The 19,432-nt window shown below is 41.6% G+C and overlaps 1 protein-coding gene across 5 annotated transcripts in view; it reads left to right on the plus strand.

Annotated features, from left to right (window-relative positions):
- IARS1 (isoleucyl-tRNA synthetase 1) overlaps positions 1-19,432 on the plus strand; it is a 159,600-nt gene that overhangs the window by 36,278 nt on the left and 103,890 nt on the right. For all 5 annotated transcript variants that reach the window (XM_061618077.1, XM_061618075.1, XM_061618079.1 and 2 more), the window contains 4 exons: positions 1,434-1,551; positions 10,740-10,887; positions 13,448-13,535; positions 14,442-14,502. In XM_061618077.1, the coding sequence (XP_061474061.1) occupies positions 1,434-1,551; positions 10,740-10,887; positions 13,448-13,535; positions 14,442-14,502 (415 nt within the window). The remainder of the gene's footprint in view (positions 1-1,433; positions 1,552-10,739; positions 10,888-13,447; positions 13,536-14,441; positions 14,503-19,432) is intronic.

A 19,432-nucleotide genomic window follows, 5' to 3' on the forward strand; every position in this document is an offset into this window, starting at 1 on the left:
CAATCAGCATCTACATATCCCACTAGTTTGGGATCTCAAGTAGCCGCTAATTTCAGTTTCACGATTGCAGTGCCCTTCAGCTATCTTGCCATTCTCTTGATGACTTCCCAGTCCTTCTTGGTTGGAGAGCTGGTTTTTCTGCACAAGTATCCCTCTTTTGCTGCCACATCTGGCCTGGTAACAGTGCTGATATACAGAAGTTTCCCTATGGCTTGTCTGTAGCTCTCATGGTCTTCCCATGGTTGTTTGTTGTGGTCCAGTTTCAGGTATCCTGCTTCCATTGGAGTAGTTGCTGGATTTGCATCCTTCAGTCCTAGACTCTTAAGAAGGTCTTGGATCTTTTGTCTTTGACTCAGCAAGAAGAATCCATTATCTTCTCTTTCAGTTTGTATTCCAAGGTAGTGAGTGACATCACTAGACATTTCACTTCAACTTCCTTGTTGAAATGATTCACTAAGTTGTTGCTTGTCCAGTGGGTCTTGATAAGCCAACAGTAGATCATTCACGTAAACCAGTAGGTAAGTCCATCTGTTGTTGAATCTGCTGTACAGGCATGGCTCTGCTATGTCTTGCACAAAGCCTTCTTTCAAGAGCAATTTGCTCAGTTTCTCATGGCTCTGGCAGCCTGTTTTAAGTCCATCACTGGATTTTTGAAGTTTATACACTAGGATTTCTTTTCCTGGAACTTCAAAACCTGGTTGTTGCATGTAGATTTCTTCTATTTTTCCATGCAAGAATGCTGTGTTTATATTCATGTGTTCCACCTGCATTTTGTTAGCATCAACACTCAATTGGAGTGTTTCATGTATGGCATCAATGAAAGCTATTTTGGTATGTGTTCCAACTTCCACCTAAAGCATTTTAAAGCTGGAGGCGCAATAGCAATATTGATAAACCAATGCACCTGTGTGAGAGCATGAGAAACTACAGAGCTAGCCAGGATGAATGATGAATAGTCTCCAGGCTTAAGAATGGGAAAGATATTTTATAATTTCTTCTAGGAAACACACTATAAACAGACCCCCTGCACTGTTTAGGGAAATTTTTATTTTAAGATAAGAAGTATGTCTGGGAAGATTTCTCTGAATGCTTGCACATCTGCATTGCATAATGTTAGAAACTTCTTCAGAAGCTATAGCAAGTTAAGTAGACTAACTTAATTATTTATTGTCTTTTGAACTGTGTTCCAACATAGTTGTTCTTCTGTGCTTTGGGCCTGGAAAATGCAAATTGCATGGTAAGATACCCAAATGCAAGGTTTTTTAAAAAAAACTACGATAAACCCAACAGCGAAGAAAGTAGCTGTGGGAGAGGTTATGTGTTTGCTTTCTACATGTGGTTAATTGACTGCTCTCCCTATGATAACCTTCAGTTTTTAATTAAACCATCTTCTTTTGTTTGATTGCTTAAATTGTGATTTATTTTTTATTCAGGTGGGTTTTCAAACAGCTATATGACAAAGGCCTGGTATACCAAGGAGTTAAAGTCATGCCTTTTTCAACTGCGTGTAACACACCCCTTTCTAATTTTGAGTCTCACCAGAATTATAAGGTATGTATATTAAACACATTTGTGTATCTGTTGTACTGCACATGATTTTGTGAAGATGGAATGTAGGCTCATGAATATACAGTATACTTGTAAGAACACTCTTATGGTCAAGAGCTAGGCTGATAGTTGATGGTTTTGAATGTGCTGCTTCACCCATACCATCTTATGCGTATACCTTGCATCTGGCCACAGTGAGCTGATACAGGGCCCCTCTACCAGTGAGCTAGCCAGTTAAAGCACTACTGAAGGAGAACTCTTCACTAACTCCATCCTGCATGGTGTGAACTTCCAGATTCTACTCTAGTTTCTGCCATTTTTGCGGTCCTGATGTAACAACCCAGCAGCCAACATCAAAAATTTTAACTGCAAGCTCAGTCTAGAGCTGAATAAATATTTCAGGATAATGTTCTCCTCTGCAGTGGCGCCATTGCCACTGGACCATAGAGTATAGCTTTGACTGCCCCTTCCATAAATCCAGGGTCCCCACAGCCCGGGTTCCTCTTAAGGACTGTTAATGGCAGCAAGCAGCACTGCATTAGAAAGTGTTGCTCAAAGTACCTGAAACAGCACCCTGCAACTGCTCTGGTGCCCTCATTTACTCTGCAAGCCCAGAGGTGGCAAATAAGTGGCTAAGCTCACTGCCACTCTTGTTACACTCTGACGAGGTTTTGGTATTGAAGTCAAGTGGTGACAGGTAGCTGGAGGCTTAGCTTCAGTGGTACGACAATGGAACCAATTACTGAGGGAGGTGGTGGGCTCTCCAATACTGGAGGCATTCAAGAGGCAGCTGGACAACCACCTGTCGGGTATGCTTTAATTTGGATTCCTGCATTGAGTAGGGGGTTGGACTAGATGGCCTTATAGGCCCCTTCCAACTCTATGATTCTATGAAACACCCTAGTCCACCCAAGCTGGTTGCCCTGCCACCTGGGTCTGAGAATGTAGCAGCAGCAGTGAGAAGACTGGCTACTGAGAGTGAGTGTGTGAGTGAGTGAGAATGGAGGTGGTGATGACAACAAGAAGTCAAACTGAGTGCTTGCAATGCTGGGGTGGTCACAGCACCAGGGTCGGGGGACTGCACAGGGCAGCTTGCCTGGGCCACTCTCAAATCTGGCAGCTCCTGTGCCTCATATTCTGTCTCACATTCGTGGGTCCTGGGCAAGTAGGGGCATTGAATTTGTTTAGCCTACCTTAATGTGTGTAGTTTTGAGTGGTACGTCTTATGTGTGTTGACTGTTCCACTGTCAGATATTTATTGTAAGCCACTCTGAGAACTACTGGTTAAGAGTGGTATAGGAGATGTCAACTTGAGGTGCTGCTTCTAACTCATACTTTCCTAATCTGCTTGGGTCCTACATACTTTACAGACCATAAATTCTCCTGTGTCTGAGCGTTAAAATATTAGCTGAGAGCACTTTCTTTGACAGTACTATCCATGCAACAAGTTCATGCAGTTGGTTCTCTTGGTTATACAGTCCTTTGGAATTCCCTTTCACTTTAGCCTTGGAGACTTCTGATCCTGAGCAACTTGCAGACATATTCTAATAACTTCTTATTTAAGCTAGCTTTTAGTGGAATTAGGTTACTGGCACCCTGTGTGTGCCAGCTGGCTGGTTGGAATTTTGAATCTGTTGCTATTTGGATTTTGAATAGTTTTTAAAATAGTTTTAATAGTTTTAATAGTTTTTAAAATAAAATCAGTGGATTATTTTTAAAGGCTTTTTCCCCTCTAAAAAAAAGTGATGTTTCTAGGATTTATTAAAACTGTAACAAGTCCTGAGCCAAACGGATAATGTAGACTAAACAAATGAAATCTGCAAAATGACATGCATTTCTCTTCCATATCATGAGCAACACAGCATGTGGTCTTCCAAGTAAACATAGAAAAGAAGAGCTCTCTGTAACACTCTACTGAATGAAATGTGTTATACAATCACCAGTTTTCCTACAAAGTGTTCTGGATTGCTTCAGCTTTCTGGAATACGTACTGTCAAAGCTTCAGCTAACTATTTAAGAGAAAGAAAAATAATACCAAATGTTTTTTTTAAAAAGAAAGAAGAAAAGAGAAACTTATATTTTCTATGAACTCAACAAATACTAAAATAAGCTATTCAACCACAAAAAAGAATGATGTCCTTAAGCTTCCCAGGGTCCTCTAAAGTGCTTGTTAAACTGAGCTCAAAATACACAAGATTGTTCCTTGCTCTAACACAAAGCTTGTTTTCCTGCGAAGGAAGCTTATTTTAGAAAGCAATGCAGAGAGGAAAATAGTTCGCCAGTATTCTGCATCTGTAGTGCTGTTTATCCTGCACAATGCCAATAAATGTTCAGTGAAATTGCTCAGCTATATTTAGTACTTGCTGAAACCATGAAGGTGGCTGGCAGCATCAACATTGCTCACAGACTGAATAGAATTAGTAGCACTTATATAATAACTGGAAAAAAGCATGTTTGTGTCTTTGCTGCTGAGTGAGCTTCATGCTCACAGAATGAACTCCCTCTGGAGTAATTCTTATTTCTAACATAAATAGCAGCAAACGCTAATGGAATTACCACTCATGATGTAAAGAAGGAATGAGGGAAAGTTGGCAGTGCAATATATATATATATATATATATATATATATATTACAATGTCTTGAGATGTTGTACCTGTGAAGATTGCTTGTTTTGTTGGCTGTCCAAACTGTTTACCTTTCCAATGTAACAATCTAGTTTTGTATCTAAACTCTGGCCAAAAAGGTACCAAATAAAGACTTTCTTTATAAATTGCCCCTTTTCTCTACCCCACCCCATCCACACATACCATAAAAAGCCGACTAGTTGATATAGATGTTCATGTGGGGACTATGTGTGAGTGTGTGTGGTTCCCCACCTTCAGATTTCCTGCAGGAAAAAAAATCAGATGTTATATTTGCAACCTGATGTTATGCATGTTTACTCAGAAGTCATTTCCTCTGTGAAGAGGATTTCAGTATTTATTTATTTATTTATTATTTGATTTATATCCCGCCCTTCCTCCCAGCAGGAGCCCAGGGCGGCAAACAGAAACGCTAAAAACACTTTAAATCATCACAAAAAACCTTAAAATACATTAAAACAAAACAACTTTAAGAACATATTTAAAAAACCTTTAAAAACATCTTTTTTTTAAAAAAAAGGGTTAAAAACATATTGTAGCAAATTGTATGATGTAGATGAATAGTAAAAATATCTCTTATTGGGCCTGGGGTGTAGGTGAAGAGAGAGAGAATAGTATGCTAATGCTCGAAGTCTTGAAGCCAAGATGGGAGAACTGGGGTGTTTAGTCTTAGAGGACAGTATTGATACAGTGAGCATCAGGGCTGTGGAGTCGGAGTTGTGGAGTCAGAGTCGAAAGCAATTTTGGGTGGAGACGGAGTCGGTAGAAATGTACCGACTCTGACTCTGGCTTCAAAATAAATTTTGATTGACAAATTTTTTAAAATATAAATTCAAAATGTCAAAGAAGCGTCCCATGAAGTCAGCTGTAGTTGAGCATTTCACCATAACTCAAGATGGAAAACATTTTGTGTGTCAGTGTATGACACGACCCAGATGAAGACAAATGCTGTGATGCCAAGATCAGCGCATATTCAGGCAGCGATAAAAATGCTCCTATGAGAGCTTCCAATTTAAAAAGACGTTTACAGCCCTTTCCAGGGCTGTGGAGTTGGAAGCAATTTTGGGTGGAGTCGGAGTCGAAGGTTTGGCGTACCGACTCCACAGCCCTGGTGAGCATAACTGAAATCTGGTAGAACGGAGAAAGCACTGGGACACAGTTACCTCTGAATATAAATTATATTGGAAGGACGTACTGGAGGTGGTGTTGCTCTGTACATGAGAGAGGGCATTGAATCCAGCAAGCTAAAAAACTCCAAAGAGGCACACTCCTCCACAGAATCATTGTGGAGAGTTATTTAGTACTGGGGACACTCTGTCATCCCCCTGATCAAAATGCTGAGGGAGGTTTTGAGATGAAACATTAAATCAAAGAAGCATCCAAACTAGGAAAGGTTGCAGTAATGGGTGACTTGAAATACCCTAACATAAACTGGCTACATACGTGTTCCAACAAAGAGGTAACATTTCTAGATACCGTATATGACTGTGCTCTAGAACAGTTGGTCGTGGAACTGGCAAGAGGGATGGACTTAATCTTAAATTGTGACCAGGACCTGGTGTGAGTCATAAGTGTTGTCGAACTGATTGGGAGCAGTGTTCCTAGTGCAAATTAAACATACATGTGAATGGTTAGTTGCCAAGAAAATCCAGCATGGTCACATTTGACTTCAAAAGAGGAAGGTTCCCAAAAATGGGGGGGTTGGTAAAAAGAAAGTTGAAAGGAAAGTCAAGAAGATCAAATCACTCCTAAATGTTTGGGAGTTGTTTAAAAACATAATATTAGAAGCTCAACTGGAGTGTTTACCGCAGATCAGGAAAGGAACCACCAGGCCCAATAAGATGCTGGTGTGGTTAATGAGCAGAGTCAAAGAAGCTATTAGAGGCAAGAAGGCTTTCTTCAAATAATGGAGGTCTTGTCCGAATGGGGAGAATAAAAAGGAATGCAAACTGTGGCAAAAGAAATGCAAGAAGACAATAAGAGATGCTAAAAAGAAATTTGAGGAGCACATTGCTAAAAGCATAAACACCTCCAACAAAAATTAGATATGTTCAAATAAGAGACTCTCTAGGGAGGTGGTTGGATCCTTGGATGACTAGGGAGTGAAATGTGCTAAAGCAGTATAAGGATATTGCAGAGAAGCTAAATGAATTCTTTGCATCTGCCTTCACAGTGGAGGATAATAGGGCAAATCCCTAAGTCTGAACTACTTTTTGCCAGAAGGGAGTCTGAGGAACTGAGGCAAATAGTGATGATGAGAGATGAAGCTCAGTGTTTAATATACACAATAAAAACGGAAAAATCACTGGGTCCAGATAGCATGGACCTGAGAGTTCTCAAAGAACTCAGATGTGAAATTTATGATTTTCTAACAAAAATATGTAACTTGGCCCTCAGATCTGCCTCCATACCTGAGGACTGGAAAGTGGCCAATGTACTGCCAATCTTTAAAAAGGCATCGGGGCGGGGGGGGTCACAGAAATTGCAGGCCAGTTAGCTTAACTTCTGTCCTGGGAAAACTGGTAGAAAGTATTGTTAAAGATAAAATAACCAAGCATACAGAAGAGCGAGCCTTTCTGAAACAGAACCAGCATTGCTTCTGCAAGGGTAAATCCTGTCTTACTAACCTATTAGAGTGTTCCTTCAGAGTGTCAACAAGCACCGGTGGACCCAGTGTCCTTGGACTTTCAAAAATCTTTCAACAAGGTACCTCACCAAAGACTCCTGAGTAAGCTTAGTAGTCATGGAAGAAGAGGTGAGGTCTTCTTCTGGATCAGGAACCAGCAAGGAACAGAAAGTAGAGAGTAGGAATAAAATAGAACAGTTCTCCCACTGGAGGGCTGTAGAAAATGGAGTCCCCCAAGGATCGGTATTGGGTCCTGTGCTTTTTAACTTGTTCATAAAAGTTCTAGAGTTAGGGGTGAGCAGTGAGGTCATCATGTTTGCTGATGATACTAAACTGGTCAGGGTTGTTAAAACAAAAACAAATTAACAAAGGAATGGAGCGACTCTCTTATGAGGAAAGGTTGTAGTATTTCAGGCTCTTTAATTTTGAGAAAAGGCGAGTAAGAGGTGACATGATAGAAGTGTATCAAATTGTTCATGGCATAGAGAAAGAGGATAGAGAGATGTTTTACTTCCTCTCTGATAACACTAGAATTCGTGGACATCCAAAGAAGCAGAATGTTGGAAGATCAGTACAGACAAAAGAAAGTATTTTTTCACACAGCACATAGTTAAATTTTGGAATTTGCTCCCACAAGACAAAGTGATGACTACCACCTTGGATGGCCTTAAAAGAGGATTAGACAAATTATGGAGGATAAGGCTATTGATGACTACTAGCCATGATGGCTATGCTCTACCTCCATAGGTAGCATGCTTCTGAATACCAGTTGCTGGAAACTGCAGGAGGGGAGGGTGCTGTTTGCATTCAGGTTCTACTTGCAGGCTTTCAAAGGGCACCTGGTTGGCCACTGTGAGAACAGAATGCTGGACTAGATGGGCCATTGGCCTGATACAGCAGGTTCTTCTTATGATCTTATAGTCCAGTTCAGATGCAACATAGTTTATGGTTTTTGAAGCCAGAATAGAGCATACACTTCATAACCTAGTCCTCCTTTACTTTGTCCACTGGGTTTGTTGTAGAAATCCTTATTTGTTTAAATCTGGTTAGTAAGCAGACATTAAACCAGAGTTCTTCATTTTGGACATAATGGGAAACTCTGGTATAAATCATGCTTTCCACGCTGAAGTCAGTACGCTAGTGGATGAGTGTATGGACCTGAGGCTCATTCTTGGCATCATAATAACTTTCTGAACTGGTCCTGAACCATAAGATGGATGCTGATTTTAGAAAATAAATGAGAAGCCCTACATACAGAGATGATTTCTTGGTGTTTCATGTATTAATGCATGGCTTGCTTGGCAAGGAGAAAATCAAATTCACTATATAGAGTTGGTTGGAGGAAAGCATGGGCTGAATTACTACTAGCATGACTAATATACCCCTTTCTTTCAATGAGAATGAACATTGCATAGTTGTAAATCCCTCAGTTATCAGAATTGTTAGAGGGAGTACTATTCCAGTTAATAGCAGAATGTGTGACAAGGAAAGGAAGGAAGGCTTAATTTATTTTTTGTTGCACTGTACTGTGGGTGACCAAATGGCAAGGCTGGTATGTTTGCAGCTGCTGCTGTCTGAGACCTTGTAAAAAAGAAATTACAGAAGGTGCCTGAAGGAGATTTTTTTTTAAAAAAAAAAAGAAAAGAAAAAATGTAGCAGATCATGAAAGTAGTCTTGGGTATTATTGGATTTTACAGAGGAACATAGGAAGCTGCCTTATTCTGACTGGCTGCATTTGTACATAATGTTATGCCAAATCATGGCTTAGTGTGAACATGGGACTCCTGGGGGGTGGGGGAAGATTGCAACTGCTTTGCTTCTCCCAAGTCCTTTTTGCTCAGACAGCAGCGAAGCCAAGGTTTAGTTTGGTTAAGAACCTCCTTAACCATGAGCTACGGTAAGGTTTGTTCTTGACTACCTCTTGTGGTTAAAGAGGAAAGAGCTGAACCATGATCCTGGGTTTAGATGCCATGCCATGCATGTGCTGAGCAAAAGGGACTGGGGAAGAGCAAAGCAGGTGTGAGCTCCTTTCTGGGAGCCAGCATGTTTGCACAGTCCCAGTAAGCCATAATTTGGCTTACTGTGACGTGTGATCCAGGCCACTGAATCTAACCATTGATCCATCTAGCTTCGCTGACTGGAAATCACTCTCTAGGGTTTCAGACTAGAGTCTTTCCCAGTCCTACATTGGGATGGCAGGGATTGTCCAGCAAGAAGGGTGATTGGTGTGCACATGTGAAAAATGAGATGTATAAATGTTTAAATAAAAAGTACAGTGCTCTTGGATCATGTCAAACCTATAGTCAAGACATGTAGTTTAAAGCAGCTTCGTACAGGTAAGCTGGAACTGCCATTTAATTTGAAGCTACAAATTGGCTGCTCCACAACTATCTGAAGTACCCTGTTCTTGAGGTATGTGTTGGATCTGCTTTAAAATCAGGGTGAACTGCTATACCTCTATACAGTGGCTGTATTGTTTGTATCTGGCCATATTGCCTGTATCCATCAATCTAGGTAAACCTGATGTGTTGCACCCAGCCTCAATGTTTAAACAGTTACTTCTTTGAGAATCTAAATAATATTATTATGGGGCTATTTAGTAAAAATCCAGTAGCCTGTGGAAATAATTGTGTTAAGAGAGTTGCTTGTTGTCATAGCCTTTGATATGTGAATCCTGTTTTCTAATTATATTGTTATGTATTTACTCTACATGATGTTACCTGCAGTTTGATTGGCCACAGGCGGGTGGCGCTGCGAACTACAGTGTGATGAGAGATGATGGATGGGAGGCCTAGGCAAGCTGTGGAGGGAGAGCTAGAGCAGGATGCAGCAGCCCCCCCCCCCCAGCTCTGCTGATTCCTCCACCTGCTTAGGCCCCTGCCCTTGGGATCCAGATCCCCAGGCTCGCTGGTAATGATGCTGGCTGCCTTCCTTCTCTCTGCCCAGCCCATGGATCCAGTGCTGCTACTGGTGCTGGTGATTAGCATAAATAAATGGGAGGAGGGTGGGATATAAATCAAATAATAAATAATAATAAATAAACAATAAATGAGTAAATGAAGGTTTTACCCATGTATCAGGAGGAGCAGTAGCGAGGAAAGATAGGAGGTACCCAGAAGCGGTGGTCAGCTGGTCTGGTAATCTGCTGCCATTTGGCCTGGATATGGCAGCAATAGAAGATCCCCAGGCTGATAGTCTCTTCTGGCTTCCTTCCCATGCTATTTCTGCCAGGTGGACTCTTCATCCTGCTTGGCTGCAGCGACAATAAAGTGGAAAGGGGAAGATCCAAGCAGTGTGGGAGGTTTGGTGTAGTCTAAGGGAGTATGGGGGAATCGGGGTTTGGGGAGGTCAGGGGGAGGGGGTTTAGCAGGCTGGTGGTAGGTAGAGGGGTTTGGCAAGCAAAGTGAGCAGGGGCACACCCTCTAGTATAATAATAAAATATTGTTGTCCATAACAGTATCTTTGCTTTTGTTATATGTTCACTCATGGACCAAACAGGTTAACTTTTTCAAATTGACTTCTGGCTTATTTATTTATTGCATTTGTATACCGCCCCATAGCTGAAGCTCTCTGGGCGGTTTACAACAATTAAAAACATTAAAAACAAATATACAAATTTAAAAACACATTTTTTAAAAAGCAATTTAAAAACACATGCTAAAATGGCCTGGGAGAAGAGGAAAGTCTTGACCGGGCGCCGAAAAGATAATAGTGTTGGTGCCAGGCACACCTCGTCAAACTGATCATTCCATAATTTGGGGCCACCACTGAGAAGGCCCTCTCCCTTGTTGCCATCCTCCGAACTTCCCTCGGAGTAGGCACACGGAGGAGGGCCTTTGATGTTGAGCGTAGTGAACGGGTGGGTTCATGTTGGGAGAGGCGTTCCATCGGGAATACAGACTTCACTAATTCTGTGTTACAGGATGTCCAGGACCCTTCAGTCATCGTTAACTTCCCATTAGAAGAAGATGAAAGCATCTCTCTAGTTGCTTGGACAACAACCCCTTGGACTCTGCCTAGCAACCTGGCCCTGTGTGTTAACTCAAAGTTGCAATATGTGAAGGTGAAAGGCAAGTGCAAAACATACTATGCCATACAGTTAATGCTTTTTTCTAGTGTTTTCACATTGCATATTTACTTGAAAGTATGTCCCACTTAGTTCAGTGGGGCTTGATCCCAGGTAAGAGTGCATAGGATTGCAGCCTCAGTTTTGCAGATTGCAACATTTGTAATCAACCTATGCAACATGACATATTTCCATCCTGCCCACCTGCATGTACTGTTGTATTCCAGAACACCATCTACAATGGGTTGACTTGCTTGGCAGTAGTTATTTGCCTCACTCAAATGAGCAAGTGGGTTACTGCAAAGCTGATGTAACATTTCACATTTGTTCTGTCGTCTTTATTGAAAAAAAAAAGAACCTGAAAGTAACTTCATGCTGTTGTCATAATAAATGTCAGAAAGAATGGAGAGAGGACAATGGTTACATAAAGTGCTTTGCTTCAAACTCCTGTAGCTTTTGTTTAATTTATTATGATTTATCTAATTGGTTTGCCCTCTGATTTACCTACCTATGATGATTCAAGCTGCCTTTTAACGCTAAAAGAATAATTGGAAAATGCCCTTGTAAGGGAATCTCTAGTTCTCAGTGCATCTTCTGCAGGCTAAGCCCATCTCCTCCCAATGAAGACATAATCCTTTCCATGAAGGCCCAGTCACAGCTAACCATGAGGAGCAACAACGGTGTTATAACTTCTTTTCAAGCACAGGTCTCTTTTGTCCTACTAAAATCTCATGAGCAAAAATATGACCAAGATGAACTTTGTACAATGAATAGCCAGTATCTAACTTGGACCAACTGTTTGCCAGGGCTGAACCCTGTAGTCTGTTTTCAGTGGCCGGGCTATACCATGGAAAATAGATGAAGAATATGCTAGATGGTCTTGAGAAGGTACAGAGTGCATTCACCTCACCAGTAAGTTACTGTACAGCAGGGGTGTGGAACCTCCAGCCCACAGGCCTAATTAGGCCCAGCATGGTTCCCAGTTTGGCCCTCAAGGCTGTTTCCCCCCAAACCATGCCCACCTGCCCCACACGTGACATGGCTGCCAATTCCCCAATGGGGTCCAACTAAAGATACAATATTTTTACAAAGTTAAGACTCTTATAAGAAGAAAAGGATGCTGTATTTTGCATTCCAGAAAATTCTAAAAAGCTCCCAGTCCTTTGAGGATCTCCTTCCTTGAGCACCTGTAGCCAAAGTACCCATCACAAAAAGTGGGATAGTTTCCCCTCTTTCTGTTGCAAAGGACATTCATATTCCAAATGACCTACTTAGAGAGCATCATAATCATGAACTTCTGTACCTGAAGAAATATCCCATCCCCTCACCCTAATTGCAATGTGTATGCATACTTCTGCTTTGCCTGTTTCCTATGCCCTGTCTTGGGGATAACAATAATAGAAGTAAATCATCAAGAGATCTGGGGTGGGAGTTCTGCCCCTTCAATCCTGTCCCAAAATCTCTGAGTCTTGCTTTTGCCCAAGCATCAGTTCTCAAGGAAGATTTTGCTGTGCATTGCTTTCTGAAAGCAAAGTACCCATTCTAACAACTGAACTTTTTAGATTTTGGAAAATGAATATGGCCTTTGTAACCACAGAACATATTCCTCCTGGAAAATGTTGCTCCTCTTCTGAATCTTGTATTGGGTAAGGAGGGTGTGCTTGCCTATGAAGCAACTGATACAGAGGATGCCGATGCAGGTTGTTGTCATGTTTAAAACTTGGGGCACATGCTTCTTGCCAGAGTTTGGCAGTGGGGCTGATGCCCTGAGATAAGCGTTGGGCAGGAACAATGGTGATGCAGGCAGATTTAAAACTCCATTTGGTTTTAAGGGAGGAGCCACTTCTTGCTGGCATGTGTTATGCAAGCAGATGTGTTTTAATGATTTCAATCATTTGTCTCATTTGAATCTTGTTTTGTAAACCTCTTTGAGATATCTCTGCTTTTGCACCATAAAATCTGATTGACCAGTTTGTTGTTGTTGTTATGTGCCTTCAAGTCGATTACGACTTATGGTGACCCTGTGAATCGGTGACCTCCAACAGCATATGTCATGAACCACCCTGTTCAGATCTTGTAAGTTCAGGTCTGTGGCTTCCTTTATGGAATCAATCCATCTCTTGTTTGGCTTTCCTCTTTTTCTACTCCCTTCTGTTTTTCCCAGTTTTTGACTGTTTTTGACCAGTTTACCTACTTCCAAGTACTTTTATTTAAGGAACCCACCAAGAAGTGGGCAGGGAGAGCTAGACTAGACAGATTCCTGCTTGCAGGCCAACTGCTAATCACAGTTGTCTCAGTTTGGGCACTGCACCTAGTCAGAGCTTCCTTAACCGTGGTTTGGTATGATGTCTGTATTGAAACGGAGAGTATGTGCTAATACAGATTTTAGAAGTGATTCTTTAGTGTACAGTAGCCTGTGTCTGTACTTGCACATGCTCTCTGTAACAATAGTCTAAGAGGAATTTTAGTTAATTGAGTATCACATCTTAGTATTAATGCTGTTTTTCTGTTGTTTCTGTAAGAGTGCAGCAATTGAATATTAACTTCTGTGGATTGTCCCCCAGACAAAAATACAGGGAAAACTTTCATTTTGATGGAAGCTCGGCTGGTAGCTCTTTACAAATCTGAAAGTGAATATGTGATACTTGACAGGTAAGTAGATAAATCAGCACACACATTCTAAATTCCATATTTTATAAATAGTTGCCCAGCAGCAGATAAGAGAACTGAAGAATTGTTATTTTTTCTTAGTCTGGTGGCATATTATAGGAAGGTACTTGTACATACTGCTGTCTCTTAAGAGAGTTGGTATCTGCCCCTGAAAAGTGCATTGGATTTGAAGTTCATCTGTAGCAAGTGCTGACTTGATTTTTATGCAGCTTTAGTCAATAATGTTAAAGTGCTGAAATTGCTTTTGAAAGCAAAGTAGAAAGGTAGGGATCTATATCTGGCTTGGATAATAGCATTCTGGATCTTCTTTGTGGTCTTATTAGCATAATTGTTTCTGACTAAAAGCTCTTAAGGTGCCATCCATAAAACCATTGAAGTCACTGAAAGCTCCTGCTGGTTTTAAAGAATTATGATTGTGCACTTTTGTGTTTTATCCAATCCTGTTAAGGGCATCAAATATAAAAAACCTACAGATCTAATGACTGAAGATAATAGAATTTTGTTAAGAATTACAGCTGTCACAAACTCTGAAGAATATCTTCTTTTGTCATTCACTGCCTTTCCTGCTGCGGGTTTTTTTCTCAAGCATCTCCTGCTGGGCTGATGGGAGCTGGCAGGACTTAGGAAGTGACAGTAGATCTGCCACTTTGCATCCCCCCAGCACTACTTAGGATTCCACAGTTAGTGTATTCTTGGACTTCCAAGAGGTTTTTATAGAATTGTGACTGAAGCAGCAGGCAACAGAATCATTATCTGTGTAGTATTTTCATGTCTATTTTCATGTCTTGTTTTATTATGTTGCATATGGCTCCTTTAGCAGAAAAGAAGTTTATAAATATTGTTCATAAATAAAACTTAACTACTGCTAATTAAAAAAATGTGTTTCAGGTTTCCTGGTGTCACTCTTAAAGGGAAGAAATATAAGCCACTTTTCAAGTACTTTATCAAGGTATGCAGTATGTGTCTGGTTTATACTTGTAAGGTTTGATTTGCAGTATTTTAACATCCTAATTTGGATTTGTCTTTATCTACAATGGTGCCAGTATTGTTCAGGATTGCAAATAGTCAAGGAAAAGTAAATCTTTTTGATCCATGAAGGGCTGATGCAGATGCATTTTGGGAGGGAGTATGTTATCCTACGTCCCTCTTCCAGTTTCTTAAGCACAATTCAGAGAACCCCTTTATCACATCTGCCCCTGCTCATAGAGACTGGAATTTACTGTGTTTTACAATAGAACAGTGTTTTAGTGGGAATATAATGATTCTTTACACCTGTGAATTCTTTCAGATTGTAGTGTGATGTTTCAATTGGTATATGTTAATTATATTACTCTTGGCTTCAGTAGGATATTAACGGTAGGGCTATTGGGAACATTCTGTTAGTGCAAGGGTTTCTCCTTGCACAACAGAATGTTCTGCCCTTCCCTACCCCTGTGAGCCCCCAAATCTGTTCTTGGGGTTCTCCCAACCTTCTAGATCAAACTTGGGGATGGCACAGGGCACATGGGGGGGGAGGAGGGGGGAAATTCTGTTGTAGTGTGAATCCTTGCACTAGCACAAGCATTTGGTTGAATAACATCCTAAGACTTCAATTCTGTACATATTTACATGGGAGGAAGCCCCATGGAACTCTGTGTGATTTACTTCTTCTGACTAGATATGCATAGCCTTGCACTGTGAATGTAAAATTAGGGTTGCTTTATGTGCTTTCCTCCACTTCCTGGAAAAATATATTGTTGTATCCAACTAATTCATATTCAGAGTAGATCCACTGAAATCAGTGGAAATGACTAGCTTAAGTCTATTTGATTTGGAGGAGGGCTTTGAGCATACCATGGATTGCGAAAAAGACAAATAATTCGGTGTTAGAACAAATTAAACCAGAACTATCACTAGAAGCTAAAATGATGAAACTGAGGTTATACTTTGGACACATAATGAGAAGACATGTTTCACTAGAAAAGACAATAATGCTGGGAAAGGGAGTAGAAAAAGAGGAAGACCAAACAAGAAATGGATTGATTCCATAAAGGAAGCCACAGACCTGAACTTACAAGATCTGAACAGGGTTGTTTATAACAGATGCTATTGGAGGTAACTGATTCATGTTGTTATGTGCCTTCAAGTAGATTATGACTTATGGCAACCCTGTGAATCAGTGACCTCCAAGAGCATCTGTCATGAACCACCCTGTTCAGATCTTGTAAGTTCAGGTCTGTGGCTTCCTTCCTTTTATTTGTTATAATTATTTGTCTTTTTTGCAGTCCATGGTATGCGCAAAGCTCTCCTCCAACACCACGTTTCAAATGAGTTGATTTTTCTCTTACCCGCTTTTTTCACTGTCCAACTTTCCCATCCATACATAGAGATCAGGAATACCATGGTCTGAATGATCCTGACTTTAGCGTTCAGTGATACATCTTTGCATTTGAGGACCTTTTCTAGATCTCTCACAGCTGCCCTTCCCAGTCCTAGCCTTCTTCTGATTTCTTGACTATTGTCTCCATTTTGGTTAATGACTGTGCCAAGGTATTGATAATCCTCATTGTTAGCTTTAAAGTTACATAAATCTTCTGTTCTCATTGCTTTAGTCTTTTTGACGTTTAGCTGTAGTCCTGCTTTCGTGCTTTCATCAGCATTTGTTTCAAATCATTACTAGTTTCTGCTAGTAGTATGGTGTTGTCTGCATATCTTAAATTATTGATATTTCTCCCTCCAATTTTCACACCTCCTTCATCTTGGTCCAGTCCTGCTTTCCGTATGATATGTTCTGCGTATAGATTAAACAAATAGGGTGATAAAATACACCCCTGTCACACCCTTTCCGATGGAGAACCAATCGGTTTCTCCATATTCTGTCCTTACAGTAACCTCTTTTCCAGAGTATAGGTTGTGCATCAGGACAATCAGATGCTGTGGCACCCCCATTTCTTTTAAAGCATTCCATAGTTTTTCATGATCTACACAGTCAAAGGGTTTGCTGTAATCTATGAAACACAGGGTGATTTTCTTCTGAAATTCCTTGGTCCGTTCCATTATGTTTGCGATATGATCTCTGGTGCCTCTTCCCTTTCTAAATCCAGCTTGGACATCTGGCATTTCTCGCTCCATATATGGTATGAGCCTTTGTTGTAGAATCTTGAGCATTACTTTACTTGCATGGGATATTAAGGCAATAGTTTGATAATTACTGCGTTCCCTGGGATCCCCTTTCTTTGGAATTGGGATGTATATTGAACGCTTCCAGTCTGTGGGCCATTGTTTAGTTTTCCATATTTCTTGACAAATCGTTGTCAAAATTTGGACAGGTTAAGTCTCAGTAGCTTGTAGCGACTCTATTGGTATGCCATCTATTCCTGGTGATTTGTTTCTTCCAAGTATTTTAAGAGCAGCTTTCACCTCACATTCTAAAATTTCTGGTTCTTTATCAAACCTCCATGAAGGAATCTGTCATCCTGGCATCTCTTTTATAGAGTTCTTCAGTGTATTGCTCCCATCTTCCTTTTATTTCATCTCGATCAGTCAGGGTGTTCCCTTGTTGATTATTCAACATCCCTACTCTTGGTTTAAATTTCCCTTTCATGTCTCTAATCTTTTGGAATAGGGCTCTTGTTCTTCCCTTTTTGTTGTCCTCTTCTATTTCTACACAATAACTATTGTAATAGTTCTCTTTGTCCCTACGTACTAGTCGCTGTATTGTTGCATTTAGGGTTCTGACTGTGTTTCTATCTCCTTTTGATTTCCATTTCTCTTTAACCACTTTAAGAATTTCTTCAGTCATCCACTGAGGTCTTTCTCTCTTTTTAACTAGAGGTCTTGTCTTTTTGCATTCTTCCCTGATCATGTCTCTGACTTCACTCCATAGTTCTTCTGGTTCTCTGTCAACTAAGTTGAAAGCCTCAAACCTGTTCCTTATTTGATTTTTATTTTTTTATTTTTATTTAGTTTAATTTATATACAGCCCTAAGCCCGAAGGCTCTCTGGGCGGTGTACAAAAAGATAAAAACAAGCACAATATATAAATACAATAAATAAAATAAAATAAAAATAACGAACCAAACAACATCCAAAATACGGAAATGCTGTTTAAAATACACTTTAAAATGCCTGGGAGTATAAAAAGGTTTTCACCTGGCACCGAAAAATAGTAGCGTCGGCGCCAGGCGCACCTCATCAGGGAGACTGTTCCACAGTTCGGGGGCCACTACTGAAAAGGCCCTGGTTCTAGTCATCACCCTCCGAGCCTCTCGATGGGATGGTACTCGGAGGAGGGCCTTAGATGTTGAGCGTAGTGTATGGGTAGGTTCATATTGGGAGAGGCGTTCCACCAGGTATTGTGGTCCCATGCCGTGTAGGGCTTTATAGGTCAAAACGAGCACTTTGAATCTAGCCCGGAAACAAATAGGAAGCCAGTGCAGACGGGCCAGAACAGGTGTTATTTGAGCGGACCTTCTGGTCCGCGTCAACAATCTGGCCGCTGCATTCTGGACTAGCTGTAGTTTCCGAACAGTCTTCAAGGGCAGCCCCACGTAGAGCGCGTTGCAGTAGTCCAATCTAGAAGTTACCAGAGCATGAACAACTGAAGCGAGGTCGTCACTGTCCAGATAGGGACGTAGCTGGGCTACCAATCGAAGATGGTAAAAAGCATTCCGTGCCACCGAGGCCACCTGGGCCTCAAGAGACAGGGAAGGATCGAAAAGAACTCCCAAGCTACGAACCTGTTCCTTCAAGGGGAGTGTAACCCCATCAAGAACAGGATGAACATCCACCATCTGAGCAGAGAAGGCACTCACCAACAGCGTCTCAGTCTTGTCTGGATTGAGCTTCAGTCTGTTAGCTCCCATCCAGTCCATTATCGCGGTCAGGCAACGGTTTAGCACGTTAACAGCCTCACCTGAGGAGGATGAAAAGGAGAAATAGAGCTGCGTGTCATCAGCGTACTGATGACAACGCAGCCCAAAACTCCTGATGACCGCACCCAGCGGCTTCATGTAGATGTTGAAAAGCATGGGGGACAGTACCGATCCCTGCGGGACTCCACAATGGAGAGTCCAGGGTATCGAGCAGTGTTCCCCAAGCACTACCTTCTGGTGGCGACCCACCAAGTAGGAGCGGAGCCACTGCCAAGCAGTACCCCCAACTCCCAACTCCGTGAGTCTTCCCAGAAGGATACCATGGTCGATGGTATCAAAAGCAGCTGAGATATCAAGGAGAATCAACAGAGTCACACTCCCCCTGTCCCTCTCCCGACAAACATCGTACAGGGCGACCAAGGCTGTTTCGGTGCCAAAACCGGGCCTAAAACCGGATTGAAATGGATCAAGATAATCAGTGTCATCCAAGAGCCCCTGGAGCTGGCCGGCAACCACCCGTTCCAGCACCTTGCCCAAGAATGGAACATTCACCACAGGTCTATAGTTGTTCAGGTTATCTGGGTCCAAAGAGGATTTCTTCAGGAGTGGTCTCACTACCGCCTCTTTTAGGCAGTCAGGGACCATTCCCTCTCTCAAAGAGGCGTTTATTATCTCCTTGGCCCAGCCGGCGGTTCCGGTCCTGCCAGCTTTCACCAGCCAAGAGGGGCAAGGGTCCAGAACAGATGTGGTCGCCCGCACCAGTCCAAGGATCTTGTCAACATCCTCAAGCTGTACAGACTGAAACTCATCCAATAAATAAGGACAAGACCGCGTTCTGGATGCTTCGTTGGAACTCACTGTCATAACATTGGAGTCTAAGTCCCGGCGAATGCATGTGATCTTATCCTGGAAGTGCCTCGCGAACTCATCACAGCGGGCTACAGATGAATCCATAATATCCCGAGGGCCAGAATGTAAAAGCCCTCGTACAATTTTAAAGAGCTCCGCTGGGCGGGAGAGAGATGC

Source organism: Rhineura floridana, chromosome 3 (genome assembly GCF_030035675.1).
Source record: "Rhineura floridana isolate rRhiFlo1 chromosome 3, rRhiFlo1.hap2, whole genome shotgun sequence".
Lineage (NCBI taxonomy): Eukaryota > Metazoa > Chordata > Lepidosauria > Squamata > Rhineuridae > Rhineura > Rhineura floridana.